The 23,655-nt window shown below is 47.8% G+C and overlaps 2 protein-coding genes across 2 annotated transcripts in view; one reads left to right on the top strand and one right to left on the bottom strand.

Moving 5' to 3' along the window:
- Ubac2 (UBA domain containing 2) overlaps positions 1–23,655 on the bottom strand; it is a 167,122-nt gene that overhangs the window by 105,337 nt on the left and 38,130 nt on the right. Inside the window, exons 3-4 of the mRNA XM_075950198.1 lie at positions 19,783–19,902; positions 18,890–18,999 (exon numbers count right to left, since the gene is read on the bottom strand). Coding sequence (XP_075806313.1) covers positions 18,890–18,999; positions 19,783–19,902 — 230 coding nt within the window. The remainder of the gene's footprint in view (positions 1–18,889; positions 19,000–19,782; positions 19,903–23,655) is intronic.
- On the top strand, positions 9,340–15,601 carry Gpr18 (G protein-coupled receptor 18). Its single transcript, XM_075949805.1, has 2 exons — positions 9,340–10,079; positions 13,749–15,601. Exon 2 carries the CDS (start codon positions 13,783–13,785, stop codon positions 14,776–14,778), a length of 996 nt encoding a protein of 331 aa, XP_075805920.1. The 5' UTR covers positions 9,340–10,079; positions 13,749–13,782; the 3' UTR covers positions 14,779–15,601.

Raw genomic sequence — 23,655 nt, 5'->3', positions numbered from 1 at the left:
CCTACAAACTAATTTGAACACAGAAACCCTGAGTGGTGAGCAATGCGCCCCTCAGAAGACGAGCTACTAAGTGCAAGTCTCGGGGCTAGGCAGTGGTTAGGGAGGTCTCAGAGGTCCTCCAACGGAGGCTCCCGCCACTTCTCTTGGCTGCCTACGAGCTCTAGATGTACGATCCTCTTGCTGAAGACATGGTGCACTCTGGGTAAAGGACATGGAGAAGTCCAGTCGAAACTGCCCTGGGAACTCGCTCCCTGCAGGCTATCACATGTCACGGCCACCCTCGACCCGCAAGGAATGACGCGACCACCAGAGCTCTTTTCACTGCAGTTTATTCCAGGACCTTTATTCTCTCTCTCTCTCTCTCTCTCTCTCTCTCTCTCTCTCTCTCTCTCTCTCTCTTCCTCTCTTCCCCTCCCTCTCCGTTGACCTCTCTCCTTTTTCCTCTCTCCCCGGCAAACCTCTCCCAGCCCTTAAGTAGGCACGGGCTGCCTACCAATCCCGGATTGCCAGGTGGGCACTGCCCATAGGCCCACGCATATGCAAGCAGCTGATAAACATTGCGTGATCATAGCATAGGTCAGACTTTAGCCATAGGAGTTGATTAAGCATCTCCATCAGTTGTGATTCCACACAGCTCGCTACAATCACATGCTCCGAAGCAGGAAGGTCATCCATGGGTATTACCCAGCAGGAACCGCAGAACGCTGCAATACTGACTGCCAGGCAGGATGAGGGCCATGGTGCAGCCAACCGTTTTCCGATTGCATCTGAGACACGCTCTACGGGAAGGAATCTGAGCCTGGTGCTGTGAACATGGTTCAGGGGGTCATAGGCCCTGTGGTAGGTTTTCTGCTTGTTTTTGTTTTTTTGAGAAAGGGTTTCTCTGTGAAACAGACCTGGCTGTCCTGGAACTCACTCTGTAGACCAGACTGGCCTTGATCTCATAGAGATCCCCCTGCCTCTGCCTCCCAAGTGTTGCACTATTACCACCAGGTGGTAGTTTTAGTGAGATTGGCCCCCATGGGCTGATACATTTGGATTATTTGGTTCCCAGTTGATGAAACTGTTTGGAAAGGATTAGGAGGTCTGTCACTAGGGTCAGGCTTTAAGGGTTCAAAAGTCCTGCACCATTCCCACTGCCTGTCTGCCTCATGGCTGTGTCTCAAGATGTGAGCTCTCAGCTCCCTGCCATGATGCTCACGGGCTCTAACTCTCTGGAGCTACATGCTCCAAATAAACTTTCTCTTCTACAGATGCCTTGGTCATGGTGTTTTATTATGGCAATAGAAAAGGAACTAAGGCAGGCCATAGGGAAAGCCCACTACTGCTGCTTTACTGAACGGATGGATGTGCTGTCAAACTGCCCTCTCAATATTGATATGTCTGCCTTCGGGGGCTGCAGGGAATGTAGACTCCTAACTGGTCAGGCTAGACATCTGTATGGAATGTAGACTCCTAACTGTCAGAGTGCCGAGGAGAACATCTGTATGGAATGTAGACTCCTAACTGGTCAGAGTGCCGAGGAGGACATCTGTATGGAATGTAGACTCCTAACTGGTCAGGCTAGACATCTGTATGGAATGTAGACTCCTAACTGGTCAGGCTAGACATCTGTATGGAATGTAGACTCCTAACTGGTCAGAGTGCCGAGGAGGACATCTGTATGGAATGTAGACTCCTAACTGGTCAGGCTAGACATCTGTATGGAATGTAGACTCCTAACTGGTCAGGCTAGACATCTGTATGGAATGTAGACTCCTAACTGTCAGAGTGCCGAGGAGAACATCTGTATGGAGCCGCTGCACCTGGGGCTCAGGGAACATGGCGGAAGTAAAGGAATGTAAAAGACGGGGGATGGAAGAGTGCTGGAAAACTGTCTTTTGGACGTGACACGGCCAGGCTCTTATGAGTTCCCACAGCTACAGGGACCTGCACAGCTGAGCCGACAAGAGTTGTCAGCATTCTAGAGGGCAGCACTGACTGGACTGAGCTGGGGGAGGAAAAAAGGAGAGGAGAGGATGTGGAAGGGATCAAGACACATTGTATACATGTATAAGATTGTCAAATTAGTAAAAGGAAAGTTAAGATGGTGCATTTATGGTTATATGCACATACATCTTGAAAACATGACGAATTAGTTCCAATGCTACCTCACATTTAATTATTAATCAAATACCAGGCACATGTGATATTAAAAAGTGGAACCCTACAGAGGAAAACTATTTCCTAAAATAAAGAGGAGGCCTCTAATGGGGACAGACATAGTCTATAAGCCCAGGTGTCTCAGCAGACTGAAGGGCATGTGGTTACAGGTTACTACATAATATAGAAATAATCCGAAGTGAGTGTTAAAACATCTGCACAATCTATCACTCAATATTCTTTTGTTGAAAAGAGGGGCTGCTTGTTTGTCCCCTCCGCCCGGCTAGGCACAAAGAAATAACCACAAAGAAACTGTATTAATTCGCTAGGCGGTGGTGGCGCACGCCTTTAATCCCAGCACTCGGGAGGCAGAGGCAGGCGGATCTCTGTGAGTTCGAGGCCAGCCTGGTCTACAAGAGCTAGTTCCAGGACAGGAACCAAAAGACGGAGAAACCCTGTCTCGAAAATCAAAACAAAAAAAAAACTGTATTAATTGAAACACCACTTGGCCATTAGCTCTAACTTCTTATTGGCTAACTCTTACATATTAGTTTAACCCATCTCCATTAATCTGTGTATCGCCATGTGGCTGTGGCTTACCAGCAAGATTGTAACCGGTGTCCATCTGAAGCGGAGGATCCATGGCTTCTCTAACTCTGCCCTTCTTCCCAGCATTTAGTTCTGTCTACTTTGCCTACCTAAGTTCTGCCCTATCAGGCCCAAAGCAGTTTTCTTTATTCATTAACCAATGAAAGCAACACACAAACAGAAGGAACTCCTATACCAAACTTTATTATTATATTTCTTAATTTATTTTCAATTAATTTGTTTCAATTTAACGAGATTTAAAATCAGGCTAAAGGAAAAGAATCAAAGTGTCACTAACCATCTGTAAAAGTGCAACATCCTATCAGACATCCTCCACAGCATCCATTTGAGACAAGCCTGCTGACCGATCTAAGCACCCCGAACACTGTCACCATTTGAGACAAGCCTGCTGACCGATCTAAGCACCCCGAACACTGTCACCATTTGAGACAAGCCTGCTGACCGATCTAAGCACCCCGAACACTGTCACCATTTGAGACAAGCGTGCTGATCAATCTAATCCCCGAACACTGTCACCATTTGAGACAAGCCTGCTGACTGATCTAAGCACCCCCGAACACTGTCACCATTTGAGACAAGCCTGCTGACTGATCTAAGCACCCCGAACACTGTCACCATTGGAGACAAGCCTACTGACTGATCTAAGCACCCCCGAACACTATCACCATTTGAGACAAGCCTGCTGACCGATCTAAGCACCCCCGAACACTATCACCATTTGAGACAAGCCTGCTGACCGATCTAAGCACCCCCGAACACTATCACCATTTGAGACAAGCCTGCTGACCGATCTAAGCACCCCAAACACTGTCACCCCTTTGAGACAAGCCTGCTGACCAATCTAAGCACCCCGAACACTATCACCCCTTTGAGACAAGCGTGCTGATCAATCTAACCCCCGAACACTGTCACCAGTTGATGTCTTTAAGATGACTTCTGTCTAAAAACAACAGGCATCCATTTGTAAGCCACAGCACAACTTGAGGAAGACTCATCCTGGTTGGATCACTAAGTCTATAACCAAGGATCTCCAACGGGAAGCACTGTGCCAGACACTGAAATCTCTGAGATGCCAGCTCTTTCTTAACAAAGCACACGAGATGAAAAGAAACAACAGGGAGGAGCAGCCAAGGATCAGTAAACACAGAGATGCCACAGACACCTCCTGCTACTAACTCTAAATCCCTGACAACGTGTGACAGTGTTAGAAAGAAAACCACGTACACAGACAAGGGCAATGCCTTGCTACACAAAGAAACACCACAGTAATCTGCCCTGTGTGTCTCCCCAGCCACTCCTCTGTGTGTGTGTGTGTGTGTGTGTGTGTGTGGGAGGGCGCGTGTGCACGCGCGCACACACAATGCACATGTGTGGGAGGGGTCAAAGGGCAACACGGGGTATCTTTTCTCAGGCACTGTCCACTGGCCCGGACAGTATTCTACGGGCCTGGAACTTGCTGAGCAGACCAAGCTGACAGCTATGAAGCCCTAGGATTGAGCTGCCACTGCCATTCCTTCCCCAGCACTGGATTAAAGCCATCAAGTTTGGATATAAGAGTGAGTGGGTGGACAGGTGAGCGAGTGGCTGACTGGGTGGGCAGTCGGATGAACAAACAAGAGAATGAACAAGAGTCCTGGGGAGCAAACTCAGGCCCCCCCCATGTGTAAGCACCTCGCTGACTGAGCTACCCCCGTGTCTAAGCACCTCGCTGACGGAGCTACCATGTCTAAGCACCTGGCTGACTGAGCTACACCTAAGTTTAAGCACCTCGTTGAGCTGTCTTTGCTGGGATTCTTCAGGGCCAGCAGCCTGCTGGAGACAAACCAGCAGAGACTGTCCATACAAAAAGAACAGTAAGCAGACAGCACCGCTGCAGACGTCACCTGAACTGTCAGTGTGTTCAATTACTTCACAGTCTGGAGAGGAAGACCTATGGACAGTTCTGCTTAACAAAACCAGTGCAGTTTATCAGCAAGGGAAAAACAAACAACACGGATGCCCCCTGCCGCAGCAGGCTGATTGTGTCTTCAGGAAGTGAACTTCAAAATAAACAAAGTACAATGAAAATACATGCAAAAGACCCCAACAAAGGACCAGTGAGGACAGGGCAGCAAGGACCCAGCTCGACGGGGCCCAGTCTTCCCAGAGAGGAGTAGTCCAGGTAATTGAAGGTTTAAGTGCAGAGAACCCTGCCATGCCCCATCCAACAAGATTCATTTATACTCGTCCAGAAATTTGGGAGGCCAAAGTGCACACTGCATCACAAGGTGAAAAGAGGGTTGGTTCTCTATGCGACTGCACAGCGCCAAGGCTACTAAGCCAGCCCAGATGAGCCGTGGTTCAGGCAAGGCTCAAACAGCCACCCAGGCCCAGGTGACAGGGAAATTCACAGATGCTGCAGGGACGTTTCAGATAGGCAGGGACAAAGACAACTAGCATCTGGTTTCCACAGAACACAGGACAGAAGCTACCAGGTACACAGCAGTTTGCAGAGACCCCAGGTGGTGGAAGTTGCACTCCACAAAGAGCTTCAGAGGCAGTAGCCGCCTCATGCCAGCGGGTCAACTCTGACACCCAAACTTTCCTGCAAAGGACAGGAGATATACCACACACAGAGAAACTGTGGCATCCTCAAAAACCACCTGCCTCTTTCCCCTCCTGGCCTTGTCCTGCCCCTGAGGCTGAAGGAGCCCCTGGCTTCCAGCCGAGTTCCGTAAAGAGAGCAGAGGGTGGCTGGTGGGAGGGCTTATTTATTCCTTGGCTCCTTCCTGCAAGAGAGCCTAGTCAATGCCTCTGTACACAGCCGATGCACAGGGCTCTCTCCTTCCGGGTTCTATCACCTCCTGCCTGCATCTCTTTAGGTTACTGAGCAACTGTCCTCGGGTCCTGCCACAGGGGCCCCTGCTACATCCTGACGATCCATACTGTTTCTACCCACCAAAGCAGTGACCACCTACACGCTTACTGCAGCCTGGCCGCTTTGTGGAAGCCACAGAAAATGGAATCACTGCCACTTTTTGTGATAAGGTTCATTCGTGAGGGTCCATCACTGGGCAGGAAGAGCATGCTGCTGTGTGCACACCTGATAGCAGTCTGCAGCTGGGGGAGGCTGGGCTGCTCCGACTCTGGAGCTCTTACACACAGCGCTGCTAAGAATGCTCTCCTGTCTCCTGGGGCACATAAACATTCAATCTCACTGGCGAGGTACCAAGGAGTGGCCCGAGCTGTGACATCTGTACAGCTCAGATTTGGTACTTGGTATCAAAAGGTCTTCCGTGTTTAAACTCCTGCCACCACACACACGTTAAGATTTCCTCACTGTAAGCATTCTTACGGGTGAGCAATGTTATTTTGCAGGTTTAGTTTCCATTTTCATGTGCACAGATAAAATTAGCAGACATGCGTGATTGCTGATGATGTGGACACACTCGGGGTTTCGTTTTCTCTTTGTTTGAGAGCCTGTTCCTCTCGGCCACTAGATGGCAGAGCTCCTCCTAGATGCAGATCCACAGACTGGGGGAATCCAGCTATGAAGTAAGTCTTCTGTGGTGAGGAGAGAACAGGAAAGAACGGTCTGTTCCCTCAGAAATCGCTATTTCCGAGGACCAACTGTAACAGCGCTGGGGTGGAAAGACAACCATGGTGCACAATCTGGCACAGAGCAAACGATCTCCAGGCCGTGCCGTCCACACCACACAGAGTCTACCTTCAGCACACGTTGGGGACAGCAGGAAACTGAACGAGATCATGGGTATGAAGACCTGCCTGATGGGGACCCTTCCACTGCTCTTCTGAGTGATATACATAATGGCAGGAAAAATCCAAATCAAGTAATTAAGAGATGTTCGGATGCACTCTTAGCATGCAGAAGCCAATTCAGTAAAACCCCCCCATTTCCCACATACCAGAAAACAGGCTTGTATTTAAACAGCCTGGAAACAACGCTCTTACTTCTTTATCAGTCATGGTTAGTCAGCTTTAAATCACTGTCACGAGTAACCAAGATAAACCTCTAAACACAACAGGTTTATTCTGGCTCGGTTTTAGAGGATTTCCATCTGAGACTGGCCCCACTGCCCCAAGTGTGTGGAAAAGGATCACACCCGTCAAGGCAGGGAGTGCAAAGTAGAGCAAACCATTTATCTCGTGGCCTCATCTCAGACCCCACGCTGAGGGCATGCCCCCAAGGACCTCCCACTGAGAATAAATTTCAGGCTGAGGACTAAGCTTTTGACACAGGGACTTGTGGGAGGCCTGAGGATCCAATGACAGCACTGGCCCACCCAAGTCCTCTTTCTTCTGACTGGAGACCTAGTGTTACACGCAATGTCCTCGGTCCTCCGCCCGTCTCCTTTAACTGAAACTTCAAGAGCGTCACAATAGCCCTGGGTTCTCAGGGAGAACCCTCTGTGAACCCTCGGCCTGGGGCACAAGACTTCGGCAGCTACAGGACTGGTAAGTGCCAGGTGGCGTCCTCTCTAGACTCTAAGGGCAGTCTATGACTTCGCTGCTTAGTTAAACTTATCTGCCATACTGATTGTCGTATCTGGGTTCAAGTCATTCTTTATGGGTAAGTAACTGTCTAATTATATGTTCACAACATTTTAAGCTGCACACAAGAGACAGAATGGGGAAGGCTAAATCACAGAAAATTTAGGAAATTAAAGGAAGCTTCTCTTCATTCTAAGTGGCTATAAGACTATGTCTATAAATCACTGGGATTAAAAAATGAATCTAGATCATCGCTCAGACTTTACTCAGAAATTCCTACTATTTGAAACACCCTGACCTTCAACTCCTGAGCCCTGCCCTTCTGAAGCAGCAACAGTTGAGAGGCTGGTCCGAGAAAGTGAGAAGCAGAGATGAGGGCTCTCCTGTCCCGTTAGAGTGCCGGGGCAGGGGAGGGGGGGGGGGGTTCCTCCCTAGTGTAGCTCTCTCTGTGGTTCTCACATCTCCATGGGGACGGCTGTGGGCCGGTCTCTGAGTGCTTGCTGTCCACTGTCCCGCGCTGGGACAGGCCAGGTGCACAGCCTTCCAGCTGTCTCTGGCCGCAGTGCTGGCAGGGGATCAGGATGAAGAGCTCCTGCACCTGTATGGGTGACCGTGACACACCTGCCCATGGCACAAACAAAGCTTTACCCAAGGAGCGTCTTCCACAGAGGCAGGCTGTACAGCTAGTAACGCCGTCTCTACCTTCAATGCTGCCCTAGCTAAATCCTATATATTTAAAAGCTGGGTTCTCATACTAAAATAAAAATTCACCCACACAGACCAAAACATTTGATACGTGAAGGGAACCTGCAGCCCCTGGGAATGCGAGGAAGCCACTTTGGCTGGAATCAAGTTCCTCTCACATTCCAAAACATAGTGAGGAACAGCCCTGAAGTTCCTGTGTGAGAGTAAGAATTTCCCGCAGGCAAAGGAGACTTAAACTTTGACCCTTGACCTACTCTGAGACCCTTCCCAACCAGCCACACACACAGACCTTCCCCCTAGGCTCCAGGTCTCGAGCTGTCCCTCCCTCTCCATCACTCCCTCCCTCTCCATCTGTTCCCCTCCTCATCTGTTTGAGAGCTGGCACAGGTTCTGTCAAGGCATCAAAGCCAACTAAACGTGGGACATCGACACAAACACACGGCCCAGAGCTGGGTCAAGGAATCTTCCAGTCCAGTTCAGCATGAGAGGGCAGAGAACAAGTCTGAGAAATGGCAGAGGACAGAAGGCAGCTGGTCATGGCAGCCAAGGAGACGGTCTACAGGTGGATCCGCTGAGCCTTTGGGAAGTTCCTAATCTGCCTGGTGCCTTGCACTAAAAAAATGGAAGTTCTCAATTAAGAATGCTATGTGCAGGAAAAGACTCATGTCTTAATGAGAAACACCCCAGACACGAGCCTGCAGCACTTCCTGTCAGAAACCTCGGCATGGACTGTGTGATGTAGCTGAGAATGCACCGGGTCCCAGTCAGGCTCCTGTGCGGCATAGGAAAGAACGTGACTCCAGAGAGAACATTTATGATGTAATTTAGCAGTGATGAAGTCACATCTAAAAGAGGAGCCAAGGCAGTCATTACTGCAGTAGCAGACTGCCGGGCAGCCTGAGTACCGCACGCTCCATTTCCTCACTGACAGGAAGCACGGCAGTGGCCTCCAGGGACTCTAGAGTACATTACTCTGGGAGGCCCCCATGGTTCCTGACAGCAAGGCTCTCAAACTAGCAAGTTCAAGGAGGGCATGGTGGCACACGCCTGTCGCCCACCACTTGGGAGATAGGTGCAGTTCAAGGCCATCCTGGTCTCCAAGGGGAGGAAGGATGAGGTGGCTGAGGCTGTATTAAATCCCTTATTGAGAACAGAGGAGGAGCTGTGCTTGGTTAGCCTTTAAAACCTGGCAAACCCTGTGTGACTGATGTGGAGACACTTAGAACTGGACAAGAGGCAGCTCACTTTTAAGAGAAAGTAAAGTGCAGCTTAGCTAGACAGCAACAATTTGGGCTGCTCGATTCCCCTCTGGGAGGTTTCACTTCCCTTCTTAGCTGAGGACACTCCTATATGCAAATTCTTCCAATCACTCACCCGGTCCTTCCGAAGACGTGCAGAGACAGTCAGGCAAAAAAAAAAGAAAATAGTAAAATGAAATTAAAAAGATGACTGCTAGACGTCCTTGATATAGAAAGGGGACAGAGTGGTGGGAAGCAGCCACAGGCTCAGGAACAGATCTGCAGGACAGAGCGCAAGCAGGCAGCCATGGAGTCCAGCTGGAGGTGCTGGGAATTTGGAAATGTGAGACGCGCCATGATGCAATTCACAAACCTGCGAGAGACGACTGAGGAGCCTGGGTGGCAGGTGCCTTTCACAGGCAGGACTTTTCTGGAGTAGATTCTGCGTACTTCGGTTGTAGAGACCACACAGGCCAACACCAAAGCTGGACAGTCAACAGCCTAGAGAGAGGCCAGGCTTCGAACCCTGCTCTGCCCAACACCAAACCTCCTTTCTATAAATGACAGACTTCTGACATCAAAACAAGAATTTCCGTTCATTATGCCTTTCTTCAAGATATGCTATCATTCAAAAGGAGCCTGAGCAGAGCAGGACTTCATAAACAAATCACTTGTGAAAGAGAAAAAACCACATCCAGGGTAAAGCCCCACGCTGAGAACCTTATTTCAGAGCACTTCCTGAAAGAGGCCGCGCAGCACTCAGCGCCAGACAGCCCTATATCGGTACTACATCTCCAAGAGCCTTTCCACGGCACAGCGGCACAGCGAGCTGAGACAGAAGCATCACTAACCCAAGCTCTGAGAGCTCTTCACGGGACCCGCACATCGGCAGAGGTAAGCATCATCCAACAACCTGGTGGTAAATCATCATCATCAGACGACACCCTGGGACACGCAGCTGTCCTTTCTCCAGGACCTGGCACTCGTTTCCAGTGTTTTATGTTGACAGTAAGACCCGAGTTTTAGAATTTTTTATTTTTGAGATTAGAATTACATCATTTCTTCCCTCCCTTTCCTCTCAAATCCTCCCCCCATACACCTCCTTGCTCTTTCAAATTCATGGCCTTTCTCATTAATTGTAGTTACACACACACATGCACACATACGTACACACATGTACACACATACACATGTACACACAAACACACGCACACATATGTCCTGCTCAGTCTGTGTGATGTTACTTGTATGTAAGTCTTCAGGGCTGGCCATGCAGTACCGGATAGCCAGTTGTGGGCTCTTCCCTGGGGAGGGCCATTTCTCCCACTTCCAGTTGTGGGCCCTTCCCTGGGGAGGGCCATTTCTCCCACTTTCAGCACGGGAGGCGCCAGTCGTTCTTCCCCCACCCGTTTAGCACAATGCTGATGACACAATACATCATAAGGTATCTCGATGTCTTTGTCATGTGGTATCAACTATATTGTTTCATGAAATTTGTTGGTTTCAAGAAAAAAACTACAGATAATCATGAAATTAAGTATTTCAAAAGTTAACCTGAAAGCCAGTCAGTTTTCAACACTTCCCCAAAACCCTGCAGAACACAGCCGGTACGGAAACACCGAGACACATCCACCACACTGGAGCAAAACCCTGCAGAACACAGCCGGTACGGTAACACCGAGACACATCACCACACTGGAGCAAAGGCACAAGCAAGAAATGGTGATAAGTGGGCTACAGAAAAGGGCCCAGGAGGGAGGGTGAGGGCAGGGCAGCCAAGCTGGTTTATATGTGCAAGCGTTTCCACAGCAGTGTCCGAGATTCACTCTGCGATGCTATTGTAAAATCCACCGAGAGTTAAAACGTTTAAGCCTCTAAGTAACCTTTGCTTAATAATAAAAATTTAACTTTTCTATGCAGCAATTTTATCATTTGGGTAGAAACTAATATTCTAGTTATAGAAATGTTTGGGGGCGCTTTTCAGACAGGGCCTCACCGGCTGTCCTGGGACTCACTATGTAGAGCAAACCGGCTTCAAGCAGAGCTCTGCCTCCCTCTGCCCCAAGCACTGGGATTAAAAGCGTGTGCCACCATTCTCAGCTTTATTTGGAAATGTTAATACAGGTTTTTATATATAGGATTTTATTCCAAAATCACATTTAAGCCAAACATGGGACAAACAACTATGGGAAGAAGGGAGGGAAGAACACACGGACCTCACGTTTGTCCACGGTCATCAGCTGGCCATGGGCTGTGACCCCGCCCCCCCCCCCCCCCCCCCCCCGTGAGTTCCACTGAGGAGATATCCCAGGCTGAATCAGAGATGAGCTCCCTACAGAGCGATGCTGGTAAAGACAACTTCTCATACACCCCCGTATCGCAAAGAGATGCCTCCAGGTTCCATCTCTTCATAGTGAACGTTTTTAAGTCTCTGCTGGCATTGCACCCCGGGAATTTCTTCACACTGACAGCACCTTATTTATAAACACTATTAAACTAATTTCCTTTTTTTTTTTTTTTTGGTTTTTCGAGACAGGGTTTCTCTGTGGCTTTGGAGCCTGTCCTGGAACTAGCTCTGTAGACCAGGCTGGTCTCAAACTCACAGAGATCCGCCTGCCTCTGCCTCCCGAGTGCTGGGATTAAAGGCGTGTGCCACAACCGTCCCGCTTATTTCTTTTCTAAATAAATACTTTCAATGGTGGGATTATTAGTTTCTATATACACAAGTAAGGACTTCCAGGCCTACTTGACTTTGACAGAATTTATGTGCTTCTAGGCCAGCAGGAGCAGTAACTAGACTAGAAAAACATCCTCAAAGCACTGCTTTCTCTGCCCCACTGATGCAACTGCATGCTGGGGAACAAAACATGTCAGCCCCTGCCTCAGATACTCCGAACTGTCTACTTGTTGCTCCAGGATGCTAGTAGACCATGACAGAATCGTAGAGAGCCTAGACCTATGACACAGTAGTCCAGACCCACGACACAGTAGTCCAGAGCCACGACACAGTAGTCCAGACCCACGACACAGTAGTCCAGAGCCACGACACAGTAGTCCAGACCACGACACAGTAGTCCAGACCACGACACAGTAGTCCAGACCACGACACAGTAGTCCAGACCACGACACAGTAGTCCAGACCCACGACACAGTAGTCCAGACCCACGACACAGTAGTCCAGACCCACGACACAGTAGTCCAGACCACGACACAGTAGTCCAGACCCACGACACAGTAGTCCAGACCCACGACACAGTAGTCCAGACCCACGACACAGTAGTCCAGACCACGACACAGTAGTCCAGACCCACGACACAGTAGTCCAGAGCCACGACACAGTAGTCCAGACCACGACACAGTAGTCCAGACCCACGACACAGTAGTCCAGACCCACGACACAGTAGTCCAGACCACGACACAGTAGTCCAGACCCACGACACAGTAGTCCAGACCACGACACAGTAGTCCAGACCCACGACACAGTAGTCCAGACCCACGACACAGTAGTCCAGACCCACGACACAGTAGTCCAGACCCACGACACAGTAGTCCAGACCCACGACACAGTAGTCCAGACCCACGACACAGTAGTCCAGACCCACGACACAGTAGTCCAGACCCACAACAATCTTTAGAGAGTTTAGGGTGACACTGGGAGAAATGTCTGCAACTTCAAAAAAAGGTGTGGGGTCAACGGAGAACTACAAGACCTCGCTGACAAGTCGGGTCAGAGCTGTGAGGGTCACCTCACTGATAAGGCAGGTCAGAGCTGTGAGGGTCACCTCACCCAACGCTCACAGACCTCCAAGCACTTCCTATCACGTGCCAGAGGGGCAGCAGAGCAGAGACAGAGCAGCAAGAGAAACCCAAGTTCCTCAGGCTCACACACGAGAGCTGCTGTCTCCACTGTTCTGGCTCCGTCAGTGTTCTAGTACAGGCTTTGTAAATTGTGACTGTATTCAGTGAAGGAAAAGTATCTGAACATTGCTTATCTGAGTTATAAAATAAAGAGAATGAAAATGATAAAAACTGACAAGCCATTTTATAGGATTTAAAATCCAGATGGGCCCTTTCCCCAGTACTCCAGAGAATTCTCACTGTCTCTTAACTGATTATTTGGGAAAGAGAGAGATAAGCAAGGTCAATGAAACTGGACAAATCTCCCAGAGCATCGTGGTGCCTGAGGGCACCTGAACTGACAGGGGCTGGGTGTGGTCGTGCACACCTTTAATCACAGGTAACTCAGGAGGCAGGACAGGTAGAACTCTGTGAGGGGAAGGACAGCTTGGTTGAAATAGTGACTTGCAGGACAGTCAGGGTTATATAGAGAAACCCTTTCTCAAAAATAAAGGAAGGGAGGGAAGAAGAAAGGAGAAAGGAGGAAAGAAACTAAAGAAATCAGTAAACAATAACAATGACATCTAGGGCATATGTTCTTGAAAACTACTAAGGCGTGCACCTGGACTCTTGGATATGAAAGTTCACTAACAGCAGAGATGCCTGATGCTGTTGAGTCCGTTTCCAACCAAGCTCTTATCCCCATTTCCTTACTCGTCCTCACAGTTCCCACGCACCATGGGCACCGGCCTGCTATAAGATGACCACCCCCAGCAACCGCGACCAGGTGGTCCTTTCTAACAGCGCACACCCAGATGAGTACAAGATCGCGGCCCTGGTCTTCTACAGCTGCATCTTCCTGATTGGATTATTTGTTAATGTCACCGCGCTATGGGTTTTCAGCTGTACGACCAAGAAAAGAACCACCGTGACTGTCTACATGATGAACGTCGCCCTGCTAGACTTAATATTTATCCTGAGTCTACCCTTTCGGATGTTTTACTATGCAAAAGGTGAATGGCCATTCGGGGAGTACTTCTGCCACATTCTTGGGGCCCTGGTGGTGTTTTACCCGAGCATGGCTCTGTGGCTTCTGGCTTTCATCAGTGCTGACAGATACATGGCCATAGTACAGCCAAAGTATGCCAAGGAACTGAAGAACACCTGCAAGGCTGTGCTGGCCTGTGTGGGGGTCTGGATAATGACCCTGACCACCACTGTCCCTCTGCTCCTGCTCTACGAAGACCCCGACAAAGCCTCCTCGCCTGCCACCTGCCTCAAGATTTCGGACATCGTCCACTTAAAAGCCGTCAACGTGCTCAACTTCACCCGGCTCGTGTTCTTCTTCCTGATCCCGCTGTTCATCATGATCGGGTGCTATGTGGTCATCACCCACAGCCTCCTGCGAGGGCAGACGTCCAAGCTGACGCCCAAGGTGAAGGAAAAGTCCATCCGGATCATCATCACCCTGCTGGTACAGGTGCTCATCTGCTTCGTGCCTTTCCACATCTGCTTCGCCTTCCTGATGCTGGGCGGGGAGGAAAACAGCTACAGCCCCTGGGGCGCCTTCACCACCTTCCTCATGAACCTCAGCACCTGCCTGGACGTGGTCCTCTACTACATCGTCTCCAAACAGTTCCAGGCCAGGGTCATCAGCGTCATGCTGTACCGCAATTACCTCCGCAGTGTGCGCAGGAAAAGCTTCCGATCCGGCAGCTTACGGTCACTTAGCAATGTGAACAGTGAAATGCTATGAGTCAGAGCAAGCAACCTTTAATCTCATTAAAACTCTTTGTCTACCTACTCTTGGGTGAGTCGGGATTCTGTATCATCCAGCCTCTTCTCTGGTAAAATAATAATAATAATAACAATAACTTTAAAAAACTTCTTGCTATTTTATTATTCCAGCAACATAATTAAACCCTGAGTATTCTGATATGCTCATTTATTTTTATCTTACACCTTGTACAAGACATGTGCATGAGCCATTTGTGGGGGTTATGCTTGTGACCCCAGCGTTCAAAAGGCCAACGAAGGCCAGTCCAGGCTACGTGGTGAGACTCTGTCTCAAAAACATTAATAAAAATACAAAGAACAAGTTCATGCATTACTTGGGGAGGGCCACCCAAATCAGGTTCCATCCCAAGCCTCACCTGAGCAGGCTGTGAAATGCCTTAACGTGTTTTGATTAACGTCTGCACACAAGTGAGGGAGAAGTAAGTTACTGTTGAGAATGATTTGACCCTTCTGTCAGTTCACCCTTGGGATGGCGGTCCAAATTCCGTATGCTCAGCTCCAGACATCAGCTCTCAAGGTTCCGACACTCTGCTCAGCCACCACAGGACACGGCTGACGGCAGCAGGGGGCTCCAGCGGCCCCATCCTTTCTCTCAACAAGCGCCTGCTGCCTCCCAAACCCTGACCTAAGGCAAGTGTTGGGAAGGTGACTGTGCAGTGCTCAGATAACTTGTTAATCACACTACCAGCAGCCTGCTTTTACACAGCTAAAGATACATTGTAAAGGTTTTTCCAGGCCACATGTTGGTTGGGGAATCTCAGCTCTGATCCTGGCCTACCCATTTGGATTGTCTAAAAGCAAAGGAGGTGAACATCACATAAACATAAGCGACTCAGCTGAAAGCTTCCTCTACAAATTCACCTCCATTACTCTTCTGTCCTGGAGCTCAGAGACCCACCTGCCTCTACTCCCTTCAGGTCTATACCAATTGTTCAATAATAAGCAAACCATTTACAAAAACGTCCTGACTATCGGATGAGGGAGCAAAGGTGGGGGTTTCTGATGCAGTCTCTCAACAGAGGAAAATAAGGGAAGATTTCAGACGCAAGCGAGTAAAATCCTTTAATAACATTGGGGGGGGGCTGTAGTTCCTATGCAGTTCAGGGTACGAATATGCACAGTACTGGGTGGCAGAGCACTAGTCTAGCATGTGAGGAGGCCCTGCATCAGACTTCCAGCCTGGGCAAAGCCTGTTTTCAACTGTTCAGACCAACCTACTCCTGGGCGCATTCTCTGCGAGCTCCTTCCAAAAGGTTTTCCTTGGGAGTGGTGTGGGAGTGTGAGGCACAATGAGAGTGCAGACACGGCAATGGGACGAACCGCATCCTGTGGTCCTCACAGGGAAATTAAACGCAACGAAAAATTTCTGGAAGCGTAATTTATTGGCACTGTAATCAGACGCTCTTTGAAATGTATGTATTGTGTATGTATACATCTGGGCCTGTGTGTGCCACATGTGTGTAGAGACCACTTATTTCCCTCCACCGTGTGGGTTCCAGGGATCATACTCAGGTATCAGGCTTAGTAGCAAGTGCTTTTACCCAGCGATTGATCTCACCAGTGCCACACACTCTAACATATGAAAAAATTCAAATTCAATTATTCTGCAGGGGTCTGAACCTAGAAAACACCCGTATACAAATACTAACAAGTAATAAACAACAGGAGTATTAGGGCAAACCTGTCAAGCACAGGTTACTAGACACAGTTCACATATATAGCTTTTAATTAAGGTAGCTACTTTGAAAGCAAAGTAGTTTTTTCTGCATTAAGTTGTGAACGTCCATTCTATGTCAGGTGCAGTCTCTGCACAGAGTGTTAAGTTGTGAACGTCCATTCTATGTCAGGTGCAGTCTCTGCACAGAGTGTTAAGTTGTGAACGTCCATTCTATGTCAGGTGCAGTCTCTGCACAGAGTGTTAAGTTGTGAATGTCCATTTGATGTCAGGTGCAGTCTCTGCACAGAACGCTACAGAAAGCACAGACCAACGATACAGACATCAACAACCTTGCCTCAGAGTCTAACTGGGGCTCACCAGCAACGATCCTTTCAGAGTCTTCTGAGCTCACCAAGTACGTATCAGACCTAGGCTCTTTCTCAAGGACCTAGTCAATAGCACAGAGGGTCAACAAAGAGAATTCTATGATATGAAAACAAGTAAACGCAATAAATATTCGTCGAGTTAGTAAAACTTTTGCCATAACGCACACAAAAGGACAAGCCATTCTGTCAAACAAGAGGCAGCCAAGAGCAAGCTGTCTGGGGAGGCTGGGAGTGACAGCATCAGATTGCAGAACAGAGCTCAAGGAAATAAGGAAACCAAACACGGGGCTTGCTTAGCGCTCCTCATGGCCCTGTGCAGTAGAGCACCTCCAATTGACGTACGTCATGGGTGCTGGTCAACAGAAACCGAGCTCAGAAACGACGGAGTCCAGGCACTTGCGAGATGCCACAGAACTAGTAAGCGGCACAGCTGGAACCCAAATCTGTGATAGCAAAGTCCTTGCTGTCTGCTCCTCCCACTCTAGATGGGACCTGTGGAGTCTGACCCTTATTCCAAAGACAACGGAAATTCAAGGTTTGGGGATTTTTGTTTGTTTGTTTTGTCTTTAATCCTAGCACAGTTGTGACAGCTGTTTCCCTTCTTTAACGCTGATTTTTAGTGTGTACGTGTGTGAGAATGTGTATGTATGTGAGTGTATGTGAGAATGTGTGTGTGAGTTTGTGTGAATGTGTGTGGGTATGTGTGCAAGTGTGTGGAAGTGTGTGAGGATGTTCCAGTGTGTGTGCAAGTGCGTGTGCAAGTATGTATGCGTGTATACACGCATAGGCTACAGCACACATATGGAAGTCATAGGACAACTCACTTCTCTCCTTCCCCCTGTGTGAGTTTCAGGGATCTGGTGTTACTATTATCCAGTCTCATTCTTACACCAACACATCACACACATGCCTCAAAACTCAGTAAGTAGCCTTTGTTAGGAACCAGTAGGAATGGACCAGATGAGAGCTATTCTGAGAGAAACAAGTGCTGAGGTGAACACCGAATCCTTCTCCAGCACCACACCCTGCTCACAGGAGCAGCAGCCCACACCCCCGTCCCCACACTAATGACAAGGCCACACAGAACCACACATTACTAACAGTGAAGGGCACTGCTCATGAGGTGTCTGACGTAACACTAGTCATTTATCTACAGTAGAGATCTAGCTTTAGAATCAAGGGACCTAATACACCCTACAGTTCTCAAACCCACACTGTAAAATTAGAACAAGCCTAAAGTTGGTGCACACAGAATTTTAAATATCAAGTTTCCCTCTCAAACACAGGCTCATCTACTTAACCCTGATATGCGCCAGGTCTCCTGCAGGCGCCCACAGCTCCGTAAGCACGACTGCCGTCGGTCACTACAGCAAGCACAAGCTTTCATTACCTGTGCACTGACGGGGCTCTACCCTGGCTGAACAACCTAAAAGTCCCTTCAGAAACTCAATTCCAGGACATCTATTTTGTTATTAGGGCTAATTAAATTTGGATTTTTTTATTTAATTATTTCATAAAATTACAACAGCAAAATATCACTATAAAAATACACAAAACAAATTAAATTTGAGGAATTCAGAGTGGTTTGTCACCACAGCCCCTGGAAACCCTGAACAAAAGAATTGTGAATTAGAGGCCATCCCGGGTTACACACGAGACACTGTCTCAAACAAATTACAGAATGACTGAAAGGAAAAGGGAAGAACCATGACACTGATTATCTTAGGAACATGAGGGATATGTAAGCATACACTGGATTTTCTTTACACACACACTTACTTACTATACCTGAAAGTACAAAGTCTCTTTTATTAGACAGACCCTCACTCACTAGGTAGCCCTGACCGACCTACAACTCGCTATGGAGAGCAGGCTGGCCTTGAGATCACAGACATCCCAAGCGCCTGGACTAAAGTTGTGGCCACCACAGCCAGCTTAAAAGACCTTTATTGAAAGTTTGTGAATGACAGTATTTCAAACAGATTTAAGAATCCCAAATAAATAACTCCAAACCATGAGCCACTTACAATCCAGAAGGCAAATTATTGGCCACGGGGATTCCAAATGAATACTGGACAGCTTCCACAAGGACCAGGTCAAACAAGGCTGACAAGACCCAGGAGCCCAGCAAGAAGGACTAAAAATAAAAGGAGAAACAGAGAATGAGTTGCCCAACAATAAATAACGGCTGTTTAGTTAGCATGCATTCAGGTATACGGGGAGGTACACACACATACATGTATATATGCTTATCACATATATGTATACATGCATAAGCATAGTTTTATATTTGTTTTTGTTACTTTCCCAAATTGGCAAATAAACCATTATTGTTCACATGTACTAGTTTCTAGAATTTCTAGACGTGTTGAAAAACAACATTCTATTAGGACATACTGCTAATAAGTAGCGCATATACTATTAAGCCAAGTAAGAGAAGAGCATTTTATTAGCTAAAGTTCTAATTAAAATTTTTATTACTGGCACACACAATGTTGTGTATTACCATCATTTCAATTGTTTTATCATGCTATTGGCTTAAATTTAAAGTTTTTCTTTGGTTAATGTTGAAATTAATCAAATCAGATCTAGAATCATGTAATTTAAAAGATAACTATAAATAATACACTAAGTCTTAAATAAGGAAGGCATTTGAAACAAGGGTCCAGAACAGTGCTGCATGCCTGTAATCCCAGTATTCTGGAGCCTGAATGTGTGGTTATAAGCCAGAGGTCATCTTGGGAAAATAGGAAAGATTTTACTTCAGAGTTTGAAAAACAAAACGTAAGGGCTGGAGAAGTAGCTGGAGGCAAACCGCACTTGCTTAGCACTCAGGAGACCCTGGGAGTACCGAATGCGCAAACACAGACTACCGAGGTCGGTTCGCTCTGAACCTCAACAGAAACATCAAATAACTTACGGCAAACTTCCTGCTCCCGTATCGTCTCTCAAATATCCTGAAGTTATAAATAAGAAGACTACTGCAGAAAGTGTCTTTCAAGTCGAGGCAAATTATCCTTCCGCATATCAGCCTCCAAATCTAGACGGGGATGAAAGCAGAACCGCGAGTGAGTGACATCTGCTCAGGCCCCTGACATGCACTGTCCAGCTTGAGCTCTCGGCGGTTACCAAACACATGCAAAAGTAAACTCGGTATGCCTAGCTTCCCTCCGACGGTTACTATAAGATGCATCTTGTTACGGCAACAGAGAACTCCTTGTAAAAACGTAACTGGTCAGAGCACTTGCTGCCAAGCCTGACACTGTGAGTTCAAGCCCCAGAACCCACATCTCAATAAAAGGAGACAACTGACTCCACCATGGCATGCTCACCACCACACACTCACACACACACACACACTTGTGTGCGCGTGCACACACACATACACACTCATGCCAACCGCACTGCAAAGCAGCCCACAGCTGTCTCTGCTCCAAGATGCCAGGCACTTTGCCACCGTGAACTCCAAATTCTCCTAAGGAAGGCCACAAGACTCATCTCCCTGCTGATTCACTAAACCGTCAGCACTAGAAGTCTCTGGCCAAGGTTCAAGAGGAAAAAGCCCATGAAAAGGCATGAATACCATGACAGGCAGCCACGTCAGAGCCCGCAGCTAACACAACAGTACCACAACCACAGTGCAACTCTAGGCCAGCAATGACGACCCCAGGCTGTGGTACTCAACTATATACGACGGCAATGCCTGTCATCACGTAGAGCGGCTAACGGACAACTCCACACCAGGACAATCTGAGGAGGACGAAAATTAAGACTACAGTTACTAACATGCAGTGAACTGTGTATCCAGAACTCTGATGTTTGGTTTTCCTGGGGTTAATGTCAAAAACAGCTGGTAACTAGTCTTGAATAATTGGGGCTTTATTGCCATCCTCGAGGATGTGGTGCAGGGATACCTCTGTCATCTGGCCCTGTGACAGGATGAACATCCTATCACCCACCAAGCCTGTGTCCGCTCTGCCGTGACACCTGCTGTGCAGACCCAAGGGGCAGGACTCCACTGGGCACCAGGGGCAGAGCACCCTCTCTTTGGTACTAACTCAGCTGCCCTTCCTCCCAGACCTGCTAAAAAATCCCCATGCTCCCCGGGGATGCCCACCCAGTCTTGGTCCCTCTTGGTTTATCATCACCCGAGGATCTAGCAGAGACTTGGTTCTCACGGTCCCCTGCTCTTTTTTGTGTGTTTAGAATTCCCAGGGCAGAAGTGAGATTCCTCACTGCTCCAAAGCACTTCCTGGGAGTGCACCCAGATGCCAGAGAAGATGCCTGTGGGCAGCAGGTGGGCCAGATGAAACCCAGGAACTGGGGGCTCTACTGCTGTGGGACACTGCTCTTGTACCCTGTAAAGATCTGTCACTTGTACTGGTTTAATAAAACGCTGATTGGCCAGTAGCCAGGCAGGAAGTATAGGCGGGGCAACGAGGACAGAATTCTGGGAAGAGGAAAGGCTCAGTCTGCAGTCATCAGATGCAGAGAAAGCAAAATAAGAATGCCTCACTGATAAAAGGTACCAAGCCACGTAGCTGATACAGACAAGAATTATGGGTTAATTTAAGATGTAAGAGTTAATTAATAAGAAGCCTGTGGGACCAGGTGGGGCAGAACCCTCTGTCAACACTCTACATCTCTTCCAGAAGTTCTCAAAGCCGACCTCACACTAGAAATCCTGGGGATTACTTTTTTTTTAATTAACATTAAAAATTAAAATCATTAATGTCCTATCAATTGCTCTTTTATATAAAATTAAAATATTTTCCTTGGCCTGGTGGTGGCTGCACAAGCCTTTAATCCCAGTACTTGAGAGGCAGAGGTGGGCTCTGAGTTCAAGACCAGTCTGTTCTACAGAGCTAGTACTAGGACAGCTCCAAAGCCACAGAGAAACCCTCTCGATAAACCAACACATATATATTTCCTTTTTGCTTCTTTCTACTGTGTAACTGTGTCGTGTACATACAGTGCCTATGGAGACAGAAGAAGACGTTGGATCCCTGGCACTGGAGTTTAAGGTGGCTGTCAGCAATACAGGTGCTGGGAATTAAACCTGGGTCTTCTGTAAGAGTAGTGAGTGCTCTTAACGAGAGGGCCATCCCCTCAGCCGTTCTTACCCAACTGGCCTAGGGTGATATTCCAAGTGATCTAACATGCACGTGTGTATGTTCTGTGTGTGGTGTGCATATGAACCTAAGTGTTTTAACATGTACGTGTGTATGTTCTGTGTGTGGTGTGCATATGAACCTAAGTGTTCTAACATGCACGTGTGTATGTTCTGTGTGTGGTGTGCATATGAACCTAAGTGTTCTAACATGCACGTGTGTATGTTCTGTGTGTGGTGTGCATATGAACCTAAGTGTTTTAACATGTACGTGTGTATGTTCTGTGTGTGGTGTGCATATGAACCTAAGTGTTCTAACATGCACGTGTGTATGTTCTGTGTGTGGTGTGCATATGAACCTAAGTGTTTTAACATGCACGTGTGTATGTTCTGTGTGTGGTGTGCATATGAACCTAAGTGTTTTAACATGTACGTGTGTATGTTCTGTGTGTGGTGTGCATATGAACCTAAGTGTTCTAACATGCACGTGTGTATGTTCTGTGTGTGGTGTGCATATGAACCTAAGTGTTTTAACATGTACGTGTGTATGTTCTGTGTGTGGTGTGCATATGAACCTAAGTGTTCTAACATGCATGTGTGTATGTTCTGTGTGTGGTGTGCATATGAATCTAAGTGTTCTAACATGTACGTGTGTATGTTCTGTGTGTGGTGTGCATATGAACCTAAGTGTTTTAACATGCATGTATGTTCTGTGTGTGGTGTGCATATGAATCTAAGTGTTCTAACATGCACGTGTATATGTTCTGTGTGTGGTGTGCATATGAACCTAAGTGTTTTAACATGCATGTATGTTCTGTGTGTGGTGTGCATATGAACCTAAGTGTTCTAACATGTACGTGTGTATGTTCTGTGTGTGGTGTGCATATGAACCCAAGTGTTCTAACATGCATGTGTGTATGTTCTGTGTGTGGTGTGCATATGAACCTAAGTGTTCTAACATGTACGTGTGTATGTTCTGTGTGTGGTGTGCATATGAACCTAAGTGTTTTAACATGCATGTATGTTCTGTGTGTGGTGTGCATATGAATCTAAGTGTTCTAACATGCATGTATGTTCTGTGTGTGGTGTGCATATGAACCCAAGTGTTCTAACATGCATGTGTGTATGTTCTGTGTGTGGTGTGCATATGAATCTAAGTGTTCTAACATGATGTGTGTATGTTCTGTGTGTGGTGTGCATATGAACCTAAGTGTTCTAACATGCACGTGTGTATGTTCTGTGTGTGGTGTGCATATGAATCTAAGTGTATTTTTCCTGAGCCCGAGGCGACACTGACACAGAAGCCTCCGTCTACTCTGCCGGAAGGAAGCAGTGACACGGGTAACAGACAGAAGGACACTCACGGGACTCTGCATCACTGTAGGCAGAGGTGCCAGTCGTACCACAATGAAGGACGGGGTCAGTGAGCTGAGACAACAGTTTATGCTCAGGGTGGCAAAGGAAGCCACCAGGGCACCCACGCAGCTGGTCCTAACATCCTGACCCCCACACAAGGCCACCCATCCATCTAGAAAGCAGAACTCTGCTCTTTCCGAGAGAAAAATGATTCCTCGTGGTTTAGCTCCGTGATAGAAACATCAATCGGTGTGGCACAGGCAAAGGAGCCTGAACCGTCTCATCAAACACACAGGCTGAGACTGATTTTGAAAAACCGTGCCTACA

Source organism: Microtus pennsylvanicus, chromosome 15 (assembly GCF_037038515.1).
Source record: "Microtus pennsylvanicus isolate mMicPen1 chromosome 15, mMicPen1.hap1, whole genome shotgun sequence".
Classification (NCBI taxonomy): Eukaryota; Metazoa; Chordata; class Mammalia; order Rodentia; family Cricetidae; genus Microtus; species Microtus pennsylvanicus.
Note: the sequence above shows the minus strand (reverse complement) of the source record. Positions and strands in the feature narration are given on the sequence as shown.